At 58.4% G+C, this 12,180-nt stretch overlaps 1 protein-coding gene and 1 long non-coding RNA gene across 2 annotated transcripts in view; both read right to left on the bottom strand.

Moving 5' to 3' along the window:
- MYOM3 (myomesin 3) overlaps positions 1-5,138 on the bottom strand; it is a 43,086-nt gene extending 37,948 nt beyond the window's left edge. Inside the window, exons 1-4 of the mRNA XM_032418059.1 lie at positions 4,978-5,138; positions 4,569-4,649; positions 3,852-4,011; positions 2,952-3,109 (exon numbers count right to left, since the gene is read on the bottom strand). Of these exons, the coding sequence (XP_032273950.1) occupies positions 2,952-3,109; positions 3,852-4,011; positions 4,569-4,649; positions 4,978-5,138 (560 nt within the window). The remainder of the gene's footprint in view (positions 1-2,951; positions 3,110-3,851; positions 4,012-4,568; positions 4,650-4,977) is intronic.
- Positions 5,139-8,986: 3,848 nt separating this feature from the next.
- LOC116641541 lies at positions 8,987-11,955 on the bottom strand. The gene is made up of 3 exons (XR_004301199.1): positions 11,875-11,955; positions 10,397-10,632; positions 8,987-9,212 (listed from the first exon to the last, which is right to left on the bottom strand). It is a non-coding gene; the product is annotated as an uncharacterized LOC116641541 (long non-coding RNA).
- Positions 11,956-12,180: the final 225 nt, after the last annotated feature.

The raw sequence follows: 12,180 nt of genomic DNA, 5'->3' as shown, positions 1-12,180 counted from the left end.
TCAGGCATGCAGACGGAAGAAAAATAAACTTCTGTCATATTAAAGCCATTAAGAAAATCTCCATACACGGGCTGCGTCCCAGATCATTCTGGGGTCAGAATTTCTGGGGGTGGGGCTCTGTCCACAGCCTCTTGCCGGGGTTTGGAGGCCTAAGGAGTTACGGCTGGCGAGTGAAAGTCTGTGAAGCCTGGGAGGCCTGGGTTCTTGATGCACCTTGCTGTGTGACCTTGGGCAAGTCAGTCCCCCTCTCTGGGTCTCTGTGTCCATGAGGCTGTTGCATGGACAGTCAGCCCCAGGTGTTTGAGGTCGAAGAGGAGGCCACAGCTGAGAGAGGGCGCCCCAGGCTCAGTGCATCTCCTTCCTGGGGCTCAGCTCCCCCCACACCCTGTTTGTGTCCATGGCAACCAAACAGTGCCACACCCACACCCCAGGCCCCGCCCCCACCTCTCAGGAACATTCCGGACACCTCAGCCTGGCCAGCTTCCAACTTTCCAAGAAAAAAGCAGCAGCTCTGGGCAAGGCCCCGGACAGCCAGAGACCTCAGTGTTCATCTTGCCCCTTCTCTGGGCCCGGGCTCCTGCCTCAACGACAGCCCCTCGAAGACCCAGGCTGTGCAAGTGACCCTACGTGACAGCCAGTCATAAACCAGCATTAAGTCAGACAACAGAGGCGAGGCGCCCAGCCCAGAGCCTGGCTCAGAGAGCCCCTCATAAAAGAGTGAGATTTTCATGATTTATCTAAATGTTTTTTCTTCACATATTTCCGTACGGGATTTTACTTTTTAAGGCTGCTGGACCTGGGAGACTGATTCCGGTATCAGATAGAATCATGGCCAGGGCCCACTTGTGCAGCATAAACGTGGCCAGACCGGGCCTTGCCGAGCTTGTCCTGTTGTTGCCCCTGCATTCAGGAAGTGCTCAATAATTGCTGAATGAATGTACTCGCCTGACAAGCCTGGGTGCGCCGGGATCTTCCTCTTGACCTGGGGGAGGGTGTCTGCCAGGACCTGGACAGAGCCCTGGAGGCCAACCCCAGGGCAGTGCGTGGCCCTGCCCAAAGCGACCGATGGCGGAAAACCGGATCCCCAAAACCAGGAGCACCGGGGGCCACCTGCGTCGCACCTGCTGGAGGTGGGCCTGGCCTTGCTTCTACCACGGCCATGCTCAGCTCCCTGTTGTGGCAACGTTGCTGGCAGGGTAGAGCCTCCCTGAGAGGCTCCCTGGAATGCCCTAGCTGTGGGCCTCCCGTGCCAGGGCAGGGCAGGGCAGGGCAGGGCTTGGCCGCCAGGCAGGACAGCTGAGGTACTGACCCCCCCTCAGCCCAGGCCAGCAGGCAGGAGCAGTCCTCCTACCTGAGCAGCCACTTGCAGGCAGGGCCTGCCTCGGTGCCCACAGGAATCTAGCGCCCAGCACGAATTCCAGGTCCTGGCACACTTTCGTGAATGAATGTCATCTGGCAATGACCAGCCCCGATTGCCAGCTCCCTCCATGCCTCCCCTGATCGCTCCTGGCCTAAGTGCTTTCTCTGCCTCTGACTTCTGAGGCGTTACGTGTGCCTCAAGGAAGAACAACCCCAACGATCACTTTCCTACTCTCTAGCCCGGTAGGAACACCTATGGCTGGGAGGCGAGAGACCCAAGTTTGCATTCGGATTCAAACCGGCTGTGTGACCTTAGACAAGTCACACTACCTCTCTGAGCCATGGGTGGCCCCATGGCTCAAATGAGAAGAAACTGGTGGGTCAGGAAAAGTGAGTTCAAGGATAAGATGTTGCTTTTTCCTTTGTGATCTCGGTCACTTGTGTGCTTATCCTCTCTCCCCTACTAGACCATGGCCTTATTCATCCTCAAGATCTGGCCTCCTCTGGGAACCTTCCTGGATCCTCCTGGGGGGAGGCAGCCACCTCACTGTCTTCATCTTTACTCTTGTATTTCAAATTGCACCGATGAATATACTTCTCTGTATGTTGACATTTCTCTTCTGGGCTGAGAGTTCTCTGAGGGGAGATTATGTCTGCCTCAGTGCCTGAGTCTGGGCCTGGGGCAGATTACAGTCCCGGTAACTATTTGTTGAAATCCTTTCCTTGTCCCCAGCATGCCTGACCCCGGGCCTAAGACCCAGAGGGAGCTCCGTAAACAGTGGCTCAGCTGCATGAACGACAGGCCTCCCTCTGGTAGGACTGAGAGCCCGGGCGGCTGCCATGCCCGCCCCCACCTCCAGCCCACACAGGAGACCCCTGCCACCTCCCCTCCCCTCCCACCTCCCCTCCCCTCCCTTCCTATCCCCTCGGCCAGCAAGGCCTAGACTTCTGCTATGGTTATGCTCCCAGGAATGGTGTCTTCTTTCCCGGCACCTTTCAAGCTCTGAGGTTTCCGTGTAGTTGGGGCATTAAATCCTCACCACATGCAGGCTGGGCAGGAGGCCTTCAACCCGTTTTACAGAACGGGAAACCGGAAGCAGGACCAGAGAGGCTGAGGTGTGCGTTAGTAGAGAGAGCTAGGTCTGGACACAGGGCTCCCACTCCAGGTCTGAGTTCCTCACTGGGGGCTCCCCGCCCTCCCCACCTCCCGTCCTGCTCCTCGGCCCCCTGCCCTGCCTCCCACCATCATCTTCCAACGCCCAGCTCAGAGCAGCTGCCTTCTGCCCCCAGAATCGGATTTTTACAAGTGCTGGCTCGCCAGTGGCCCCGTGTTCCTGCCCCAGGCTGGCGGGGAGGAGGCTAAGAATAACTCAGCCGAGCCTCGCAGCAGCTGCTGCTCTCTCTGGGGGGTGGGCAGAGCTCAGGGTCTGTGTGGTTGCAGCTTTTCTAAGGCAGCGAGAACTTCTGGGGGAGGAAGCAGGCTCGGAGAAGGGACGGGCTGGGCTGCAAAGAACTCACAGTCATTTAACCCTGGAGGCTCAGAGCCTGGAGGCAGGGTGGGGACCCCCTTCTCTCCTGCCCCAGCGGCTTACCAGGTGACCTGGGGCGGAGGCGAGGCCTGGACAGTACAGGTCAGCAGCACTGTGGTGTGCTCCCAGACGGCGTGGGAACGCAGTGGGATCCAGAACCAGGGCCCCCGGCCGGAACACAGCTCCCTCAGCTCCTTGGCCTCCCGAAACTTCTCCTCCATCTGGAGGTGGGAGGGGATCTGTGACTCCCATGAGCCAGGGGAATCACGTCTCCCCATCTTTGCTGTCAGCGTCCCCCCTGACCCTCAGGCTCTGGAGTCAGACCCCCATGGGCTGGAGCCCCCCCTTCCCCTAACTGAGCGGCAAGGTGGCACAGAGGGCAGGACATGGGCTTTGGAGCAACTGGCTCAGGGGTCAAGGCCAAATTCTGCCACTTCCTACCTGTGAGACCATAGGCAAGCCCTCAGTTTCCTTATCTGTAAAATGGGGATGATAATTCTATTCCCCCACCTTCCTGTGGTGAGGAGGTTGTGGTGAGGATTAAATGCGTTAGTACGTGAAGAATCATGGGCACTGAGAAAGCCCACGTGAGTGTTAGCTATGCTCTCCGGCCCCGGGGAGGGGGGCACGGAGGGCGGCTTCAGACCCCTGACGTTTGTCAGGAATAGCGTTTCCTGAGGCTCTTCTGGGAAGGTCATTTCACAAGCCCCGTCTGGTCCAATCCCCACCTCAGCCCGAGAGTCGGTACACCACACACATGTGTTTTACGGGTGAGAAAACCGAGGCTCAGGAAGGGTAAGCTGCTTGCTCAAGGTCACACAGCAGGAGGGCGGGGACGCCGGCAGGGGGACCCCGTCCCAGACCGGGGCCTGGACTCTGGCCCGGATGTCCGGCCGCCTCTTGAGGAGACGGCAGCTGAAGTGGGCGGCCCGGGACGGGTGGCAGGTCCCCAGATGCCCTCACCCGCCGCCTCAGCGCCTTCCGGTCGCGTCTCTGGCGCAGTAGCCACTGGGTCCGCAGGAAGGCGATCTCGGTCCTCTCGAAGTCGTTGCCGAAGCCCACTCGCTTCTGCCCCCGCTCCTCCAGCTCCACGGCGGAGGTCTGGCGCCTCAGCTGGGACTCCCTGCGCGGCAGAGGGGGTCGTGGGGGCGCCCCAGTCGGGGCCGCCCGCCCCCCCCCCCCGCGCATTGCCCGCTGCACTTTAAGGTTCTTGAGGACCAGAGCAGCTTTTAAGCCTCTCTTGCCTCCAAAATACCCGAATGGGCCCTGCTTACAGTAGGTGCATAATAAGTACTATGGATATAGTTCCCAAGGCCCTTTCACAAAGTCTTTGTCTGTCTTGTCTTCATGACGACCAAGTGGACAGGAATAGTCCCCCTATTTTACAGGGCAGGGACTTGCTTCAAACTGGCCAGGACCTGGCCTTCTAACCCAGGATGCGGGCTCCCCCTGCTCTCCCGCGAAGCCCCTCGGTGAAGGGTGGGCCCCCACCTTCTCCCTTGGGGATGGTCCCTCACTACTGCCTGGGGACCCAGCCAGAGAGTGGTCTGGGCCCTTGTGCTAGATGTGTAACTTTGGGCAGATTCTGTAAGTCCAGTGTGGGAGCCTAGTAGAGGCAAGGGACTGGACAGGATGGCCCTTTCTCAGCCCAGTGTTCTCTGAAAAGGTCACCTGACTTACCAAGACGTCTCGGAGGAGGCCGTCAGGGCCAGGGCTGCTGCGAGGGCGTAGTCTGCGGCGCTGAACTGATAGTCTTGCTCGCTGCCCCAGGAAAAGGGAGTTGATGGCTCGTGCAGGATTGCCTGGAGATCTGGCCCCAGCGTCCCTGAGCTTAAGGCAACATCTACCTACCTGTCTTAGGACACTAGGGGCAGGACTGTGCCTCCCCCCTCAGACTGGGATCTCTACAAAGTAGGGCTGTGCCTCCCCCCTCAGACCGGGTTCTCCAGAAAGAAGGGTCTCCAGAGGACAGTGTTGTACTTCTTACCTCAGACTGGCTTATCCAGAAAGCAGGCTATGCCTCCGCCCTCAGACTGGGGACCCCTAGGGGGTAGGGCAGTGGCCGGGGTGGGGTCCCTGGTGATCCCACCTGCTGCGGAAGGTCCGCCTCCGCACTGAGGACCCCATGTGCAGGCGGTGCTGCCGCTCCTCCTTGTGCTCCTCCTCCTGGCGCTGTTCCAGCCGGTGGACCTCCGTGGCCTGGGGGGGTCGGGGCTCCCCCACATTTCCAGGGCTGTGGGGCAGAGTCATGGCTGCGAGAGCAACAACCTGCCAAGCCGAGGTGCATGGTCATTCTACCAGGCATCTGGCCACCCCTGCCCCGTGTGGTCCTCCCGGCATCCCTGGGAGGCTTGTGGGGTGCGGGTTCTCTCTCCAGGGGGCAGACGGGAGCATGGAGGCCGGGGACAGCAGGGTCCTGGCCGACGGGACAGAGGCAGGCCTCGCACTCGGAGCCTGGCTAACGCACCACTCCTTGCACCCTGCAGCTGCGAGCGCAGCCCCACATCGGGAGCAGCTCTGCCCTCACCTTGCCCGTCACCTGGGCAAAGCCCTCCCTTCTCTGGGCCTTCGCTTCTCAGGTGATGAGCGAGCCAACACTGTGGTGCCCAAGGGCTTTATGACTCAAATGGGCAGATGTCCTCGCTCCTCCTGCGCATGCCCACCCAGCCCTACCTCTGAGCCTTTGCCTGCACTGGTTGCTACTCTGAGGGAAACCTTTCCCTCCTGCCGGCCTGCTTAGCCCCACTCAGGCTCCACAGCCCAAGCCGAGACTGCCTCAGTTAGCGCAACGGTCGGGCGCGGAGACTCTGGGCATGGTCCCGCTTCTCATTCCAGCTTATAAGTGTGTGCCCTTGGGCGAGACTCTGTGACTTAGTTTCCTCACCTGTAAAATGGGTCTACTGGCTTTCTGGGGTGGTTGTCAAGGTTGGAAGAGTGCTTGGAGCATAGGAAGTGCCATGGAAGTATTAGACATTAGCATGGTTTTTCTAAGTAACCCTGCCGAAAAACTACCAGCCGCCTAGAATTTTCCCTCCTTTAATCCTTTTTATGCTTTTCTGTGTGCACTCCGAAGTCTAGCTCTGATTCAGAAAACACCTCCTCCTATGTAATTATTTCGTATTTGGACATCTTCCCTCTCCAACAAGACTATAAGTGAATTAAAAGTAACAACAGTGAGTGTTTACTGTCTGCCAGCCCATTATCATCCTGTTTTACAGATGAGGAGGGAACGTGCTTGCCCAAGGTCACCCAGCTGGTTGGCGGTGGGACCATGAGTGGTCCCCGACTCTGAGCTCTCTTGACATCTATGACACATGTCTACTCAAGGCCAGGCCTTGGCTATGGCTGGGCGCACAGTGGGCCTTTCTTCTCATAAGGGGATCACAACGGAGTGATCCCCCTTTGTATTCCCGAGGCTCAGGTCTGGGCCATAGGTGGTGCCCAGTCCGGGTTGGATTCAGTTGGTGTGGAGGAGCCGCAGGGATCGGGGAGTGAATCCCTGGATACGGAGAGGCGGGGAGAGTGGGAGGCCCGGGATCGAGCTGGTTTGGGCTCTCGCACGAAGTTCTTTCCCTGATCTGGGCCTTGGTGTCCCCACTGGTCTCTGAGGGCCCCTCTGATGCTGAGGCTTCAGGACGCATGGCGGAATCCCTGGAGTGGCTTCCACACTTCCTTCAGGTGGGAGTTCTGGGGGGCAGGCCTCTGACCCAGGAGGGTCCTTGCCGGGCTTAGACCTGAGGCCGTCCCTGGCCCCAGCCTCCCTGAAGGTCCTCCTGGCAGCGGCGGAACGTGTGTGTGTGTCGTCTTCTGACCTGGGTGTGCACACGGCCCCTGAAGGACCACTTCTCTAAGTCCATGCCATGGCAGATGGGCCCGCTGACCTCATCAGAGCACCTTGGCCTGGTGGGCCTGTTCTGGGGTCTCAGGGGGCTCAGGCTACTGAGGGGCAATCTCAGTGGGCATTTACCCCTTCTAGTTCCTGAAAGTGTGTTCCCTTTCAGTGATCTGGATTACTGCAGAGTGTTAGCTGGGACCAAAGGCTGCCCCCAAACCTCCTTGGCCTCCTCCAGATGACCTGAGCCAAACGTTAACGGGACAGTTACGCTTTGGGCTTCCCATCAGGCTCCTCCTGAGGAACAGGGTCTGCTTGCACCCAGAGAATGACTGGCCCATGCTCATTCTGTGCCTCCTTCCTCACAGCCCCAGAGGACAGCTCTGGGTACCAACCTAGGTGGGGAGGCCCCCTCCCCCAGCTCTCCTGGGACACTGTGGCCCTGGCCCCAGCAGCTGAGGAACGTTCCCTGGCGTCAGCTGCTGGCTTCCTTCCCCAGATGCTCTGTTCCTGATTAGCACCGTGGGGGGGGGGGGGGGGGGGGGGTGACTGGCACCCATCCCTGACCTCTTGGGCCTCCCGCAACCAGACCCCCCCAGCTTTAGCAGATGAGCCATCAAGTCTTTTTAAAGCACTGACTGAGGCTCAGGATTAAGCAGCAATGGGAGTGCAGCACCACGTGTGCCCGGTGGGGAGGGGTCGGCGGGGTGTGGGCCTGCCCCCCTGCCCTCTCCCGGGGGGTACAAGGCCTGGGCCACGGGTCGCACGGCATGGCCTCCCCTTTTCTCCCGAGCCCCGGTCTGCTTTCCCACCAGGCCCTCTGACGGGCACCCCCAGAGACCAGGGGCCAGGAGGCCTCGCCCCTTCCTCAGGAGGGAAAGAGAAGGGCACAGCGGCTGAGTGACTGGCAGAGCCCGATGACGGAAAGCTGGGTCCCAGGGGCCGGCCGTGCTCCACCAGCTTCTGAGTCCAGAATTCTGACCCTGCCACGGAGCGGCTGAGGCCGCCCCTTCCCTCTCTGGGCCTCGGTTTCCGGCCAGTGAGCCCGGGCTGGACGCGTGCCCTCCTGGCCCTGAGCTTTAGGCCTTGAGGGCTTCCTCCGTTTCCCTGGCTGCCCGGTGGGCCAACAGGCTCAGCCAGCACTGCTCTCGCTCTGCCGGGCCTGCCAGTTCACCCCGGGCCCTTCCACTTTGCAGGCGTCCCCGACCGTCTCTCAAGCAGCTTTCACATCCCGGAGGGCTCGGCACAGATGACCGAGGGCCACACAGAACAGTGAGGGGGGCAAGGGTCGCCAGAGTGCCCTCCCATTGTCACTCAGGGAGCTACCTAAGTACGTGTGTACTTTCTCTTTCCAAATCCTCCAGGCTCCTTCCCCAACACACACACACACACACACACCCCACTTCGTAATGGAAAGCTGAGGGTCTCACTTTCTGAAGGTGTCCCTCCCCACCCCGATCCCTGGAGGTGACTCACAGAAACAGTTGTACCCACTTAGGCGTCTCTGGGGAGAAGATCCTAGAGGACGAGAGGGACCTTGGCTTCTTCTTGCCCTGGGCTCAGCAGGGACGGGGAGAAGAATGTGATCCTGGAGCTTGCATGGGCCTTAAATATAGCAGCGCTGAGACAGTTGATGACAATGGATGGGAACTATGGGGAGGGGGGGCAGAGAGGAGGGGCCGTCCTGTGAGGCCAGCCTCGCTCAGGCTCAGGCGGCAGGAACAGGTGGAGCCGTCCCCACCCCCACCCCAGCCTCCGCACACGGCTCCTTCCCTCAGCGTGAGCCCTTCTGCCCAATTCTAGACCCCACCCCCCACCCCCAACTGAAGTAGAAAGGTGACAGCTCAGGCCTGGTTGGAGGGAAAGCAGATACGGGGTGGTTCTCCCTGCTGCTGGGGTTCTGACCGGCACCTTGGGGCAGACACCCAGCGTCTCTGATCTCCCTGTGAACCGTGGAACTGTGAGGCTGGATGCTCTTCGTGAAGACAGTGGAAGGAATGTGACCTAAAACGAGTGTTTGGTGCTTGTCCCATATCACTGGCGAAAATGGAAGCAGCTTGCTTCTCATGCCAGGCCCTGTGTATGTATGGGGCGTGGCCTGGGCAGGAGAGGGGGGGCTACCTCTTCCTTCACTGGCGGCATTTCTCGGGGTTCCTGTGTGGCCGCTCCGTCTTCCCAGCCTTTGCCACAGCCCCTCCTGTACCTCAGATTTTCCCCCCACGTTCATTCACACCCACCCTTTGCAGGCAGAAGGGAATAACATCCATGGTGTGGAGGAAGTTTTAATTTAGGTGGGGAGACAGGCAGTTACCGCGTGGGGGGGGATGCGATCAGGAAGGTACACCTGAGCCAGGTCTCAGGGGTTGAGCAGGTTTGAGGAAAGGGGGTGCAAACTCTGGTCCAGAGAGCACAGCTCCCCTCCCTCGCCTCCTCCTGGGGCCTCAGGGGGGCCAGCAACACCAGGCCTGTCACTCTTCCTAGCATCTCAGGGCCTACTCTCAAGAAAGAGAAAGAGGGAGGAAGGGGGAGGGGGAGAGGGAGAATGCAAATGAGCTCTTCAGCTAAAATCTTAGTTTCCTGCCCTATTTGAAACCCCCTTTCTAAGCTTTCCTGTTGCTCCCCCTTCCTCCCTGGCGGCAGTGTTAAAAGCATCTTTTGGGGGAGAACATTTGGTGTCTCTCTTCCATCTTGTATCGAGCCAACCTCAGAAGGGCTTTCCAAGACCCACATGTATACATTCTCCGTGAGATGTGAGTGTGAATTTGCACATACAGCAGGGTGGTGTGGGCTTTCAAACCAGCAGGAGATAGACACTTAAACTGGTCCTGTAACCCCATTCAAGGCAGCCTGGTGGAGGGGCCACCACTTACTAGCTGTAGGACCTTGGGTAAGTCACGTCACCATTCCACCTCTGTTATCTGTACAGTGGGCTCAACGATGCTGGCCTTGCAGTGAGATCGAGAAGATTCGATTAGGGAATGTGAAGCCTGCGCAGAATGCCTGGCTCCCCGCAGACACCTCCTAGATGGGAACTCCACTGATAACTCGGCAGCACTAGAAATGCTGAGAGCCTACCCTCCCTCTGTGTGTGGGATTCCCATTCACCCCAGCGATGCCCTCACTCCTCACTGGGGCATCGCCTCGGGGAGGTCTGGATGTGCCTTAAAGTGCACACAGCCAACCCCGCAGGTCATGAGGCTGAGCAGAGGTGAGACCTGGAATTACACAAACCTCAGCTTAAATCTCAACCTCTGGCCCCTGCTCTCACTAATGGAGGGACCCTGGCCTCCTCTCTGGGCTAATTCAGTTTCTTCACTGGTGAGTTGGAGGTAAGTTCTGAAACAACAAGCTCACCTGCCTGTCTTGTCCACTGGCTATCGTTGTGCCCGGCCTATGACCAGCCCCTTGATATATGCTTGTTGAAGAATGAATGAATGAATGAATGAATCAATCAATACCTATCCTGCAGAGTGGTTGCGAGATTCAAATGAGGTTAAAATGTATAAATTGCTTGGTACAGTACCTGGCTCATCATGGCTAATACCCTCCATATTTCCTTCTTTTTCTCCTTTCCTTCTCTTCTTCTCCCTTTTATTGCCTTCCCTGGATGTATGTATTCATACATCCAGGGAAGGCAGTAAAGGACAATTAAGGACAGTTGTTTAAATTCACGTACCCAACACCCTGAACTTCCACGCCACTTGTTCAGGCAGCAGCTGAATTGTGTTTGGCCGATGGGCTTCACCTGGTGGCCAAGGGGAGCGCTGTCTGGCCCAGGGCTTTCTCCCAACACCTCCTTTCTCCCTGCTTCTCTCCCCTCCCTCCCGCTGTCCCTCTCCCAGCTCAGTTAATTCCGCTGACTGTTCTTCTCAGACTTCCAGGTCAAAATGTGTCTTCCTTATCCACTTCCTCCTGAGAGTGGGAAAGGAAAATGGGCTTGAGCAGCCCAGGGGCTGAGTTTGGGGGCTAGGGTCTCAGGACTATGACCCTCCAGCCACAGCACCCCAGGCCATTCCTGCCCCCGCTGATAGTTTCTGTCTCACTTTCTGGAATGGAGGGTGGGGACAGCAATGGGGCACCAGCCTTGACAGTGACACGTGGTCCTAGCCTCCTTGTTCAGGCTGACGCTCAGACCTGGGAGGGGCACAGAGGGATCCAGCCTCTGGGACCCCGCAGGAGCTCCAGTCCCATGGGCCCTAACCTCTGGGTGGGAACTCAGGCAACCCCTGTCTGTTCCTTGGACTGGGGAGGTGGGAGGCCAGAAGTCTGCGGACTTCGCAGGTGGAAATACCACCTGAGTAGCCTTGCCCCACACCCCCACCCAGGGGCTGGAATAAGGGTGACTCCTGGGAGGTTGATTTGAAGCTACGCGCAGGGAAACTGTTGGTGTGAGGACCTTGTTCCCTGCACCTGCCTGAGAGGCATCCCCAAAGGTGTTTATTAGATACACAGATTCCCCAGGAGCCGCGGATGTAGCAGGCCTTGGCGGGGCTGGGGAAGCTGCGTTTTTAATAAGTTCCCAGGGGATTCTCACGATGAGGCAAGTTTAGGAAACCAACTTGGGCAAGTAAGCTCTCTGAGCCACATTTTCCTCCCTTGCAAAATATCAATTATACAAAATATCATGGCAGTTTACCAGGAGGATGAGTGGTCAAGTAAGTAAACCGCCAAGCGACAAGGCTGAGCTCCTCCTTATTGCTGCTCATATGGCTCCCTGCCCCCACACCTGTTTGTTTACTCCAGGGCTGGGCTCTGCTATGAAGACTCCCTGGCTGGGTGAGGTCGGCAGGCTATGCACATTCCTGGTAATGAGGTCAGGGCCTAGGACACTCAGGGAGGCCAATGCCTCAGCCCAGCTCCAGGGGGCCTCAGACCCTTTGCCTTCTAGCTGCTTCCAGCCCTATGTGCAGGCCTGGGCTGCCTGCTTGGGAGGCTGGAGACCTGGGGCCTGCCCCTCAGTGGGGCCCGGGCAACCTGTGGAGGTTCACAGGGCTCAGAGCCATTCCTCTCTCTCCTCAGGCACTCAGACTCCACCCTCGGAGGGTCATGGAGTAGTTGGGACATCTGTCTGTCACCCCAAGGAGCTTAGAGAGCTTCACAGCCCTTTTATGGCCTTAAAAAAAACATATCTCTGTGACTCCCTGTCCCACTTACCTGGTGAGAACAGTCCGGCTGTTAAGTTGTTTCTCATTATTGAACAAGGTGAAGATAGTCAACCTTTGGCCAAGTTCACCCCAAGTGACAGGAAGCAGACTCGTTTGCAGTGTGGGGGGAGGGGAGTAATCATGGGGGCCACCTTAGTGGCTGCTGAGAGAGCGGGCCGAGGAGGTCAGGAGGGTGGCCCACCCCTCTGTTATGGAGAGATTGGGTCTGGACCAGTGACCCTGAAGAGATGTTAACTATTAATGACAAACAGATAAGAACACCACCAGCTGGTGCTGTGTTGTGGGGGTGGGGGGG

This window comes from Phoca vitulina, unplaced genomic scaffold, assembly GCF_004348235.1.
Source record: "Phoca vitulina isolate PV1807 unplaced genomic scaffold, GSC_HSeal_1.0 scaffold2, whole genome shotgun sequence".
NCBI classification, from domain to species: domain Eukaryota; kingdom Metazoa; phylum Chordata; class Mammalia; order Carnivora; family Phocidae; genus Phoca; species Phoca vitulina.
The sequence above is the reverse complement of the archived record's forward strand: the minus strand, read 5'-3'. Positions and strand labels throughout refer to the sequence as shown.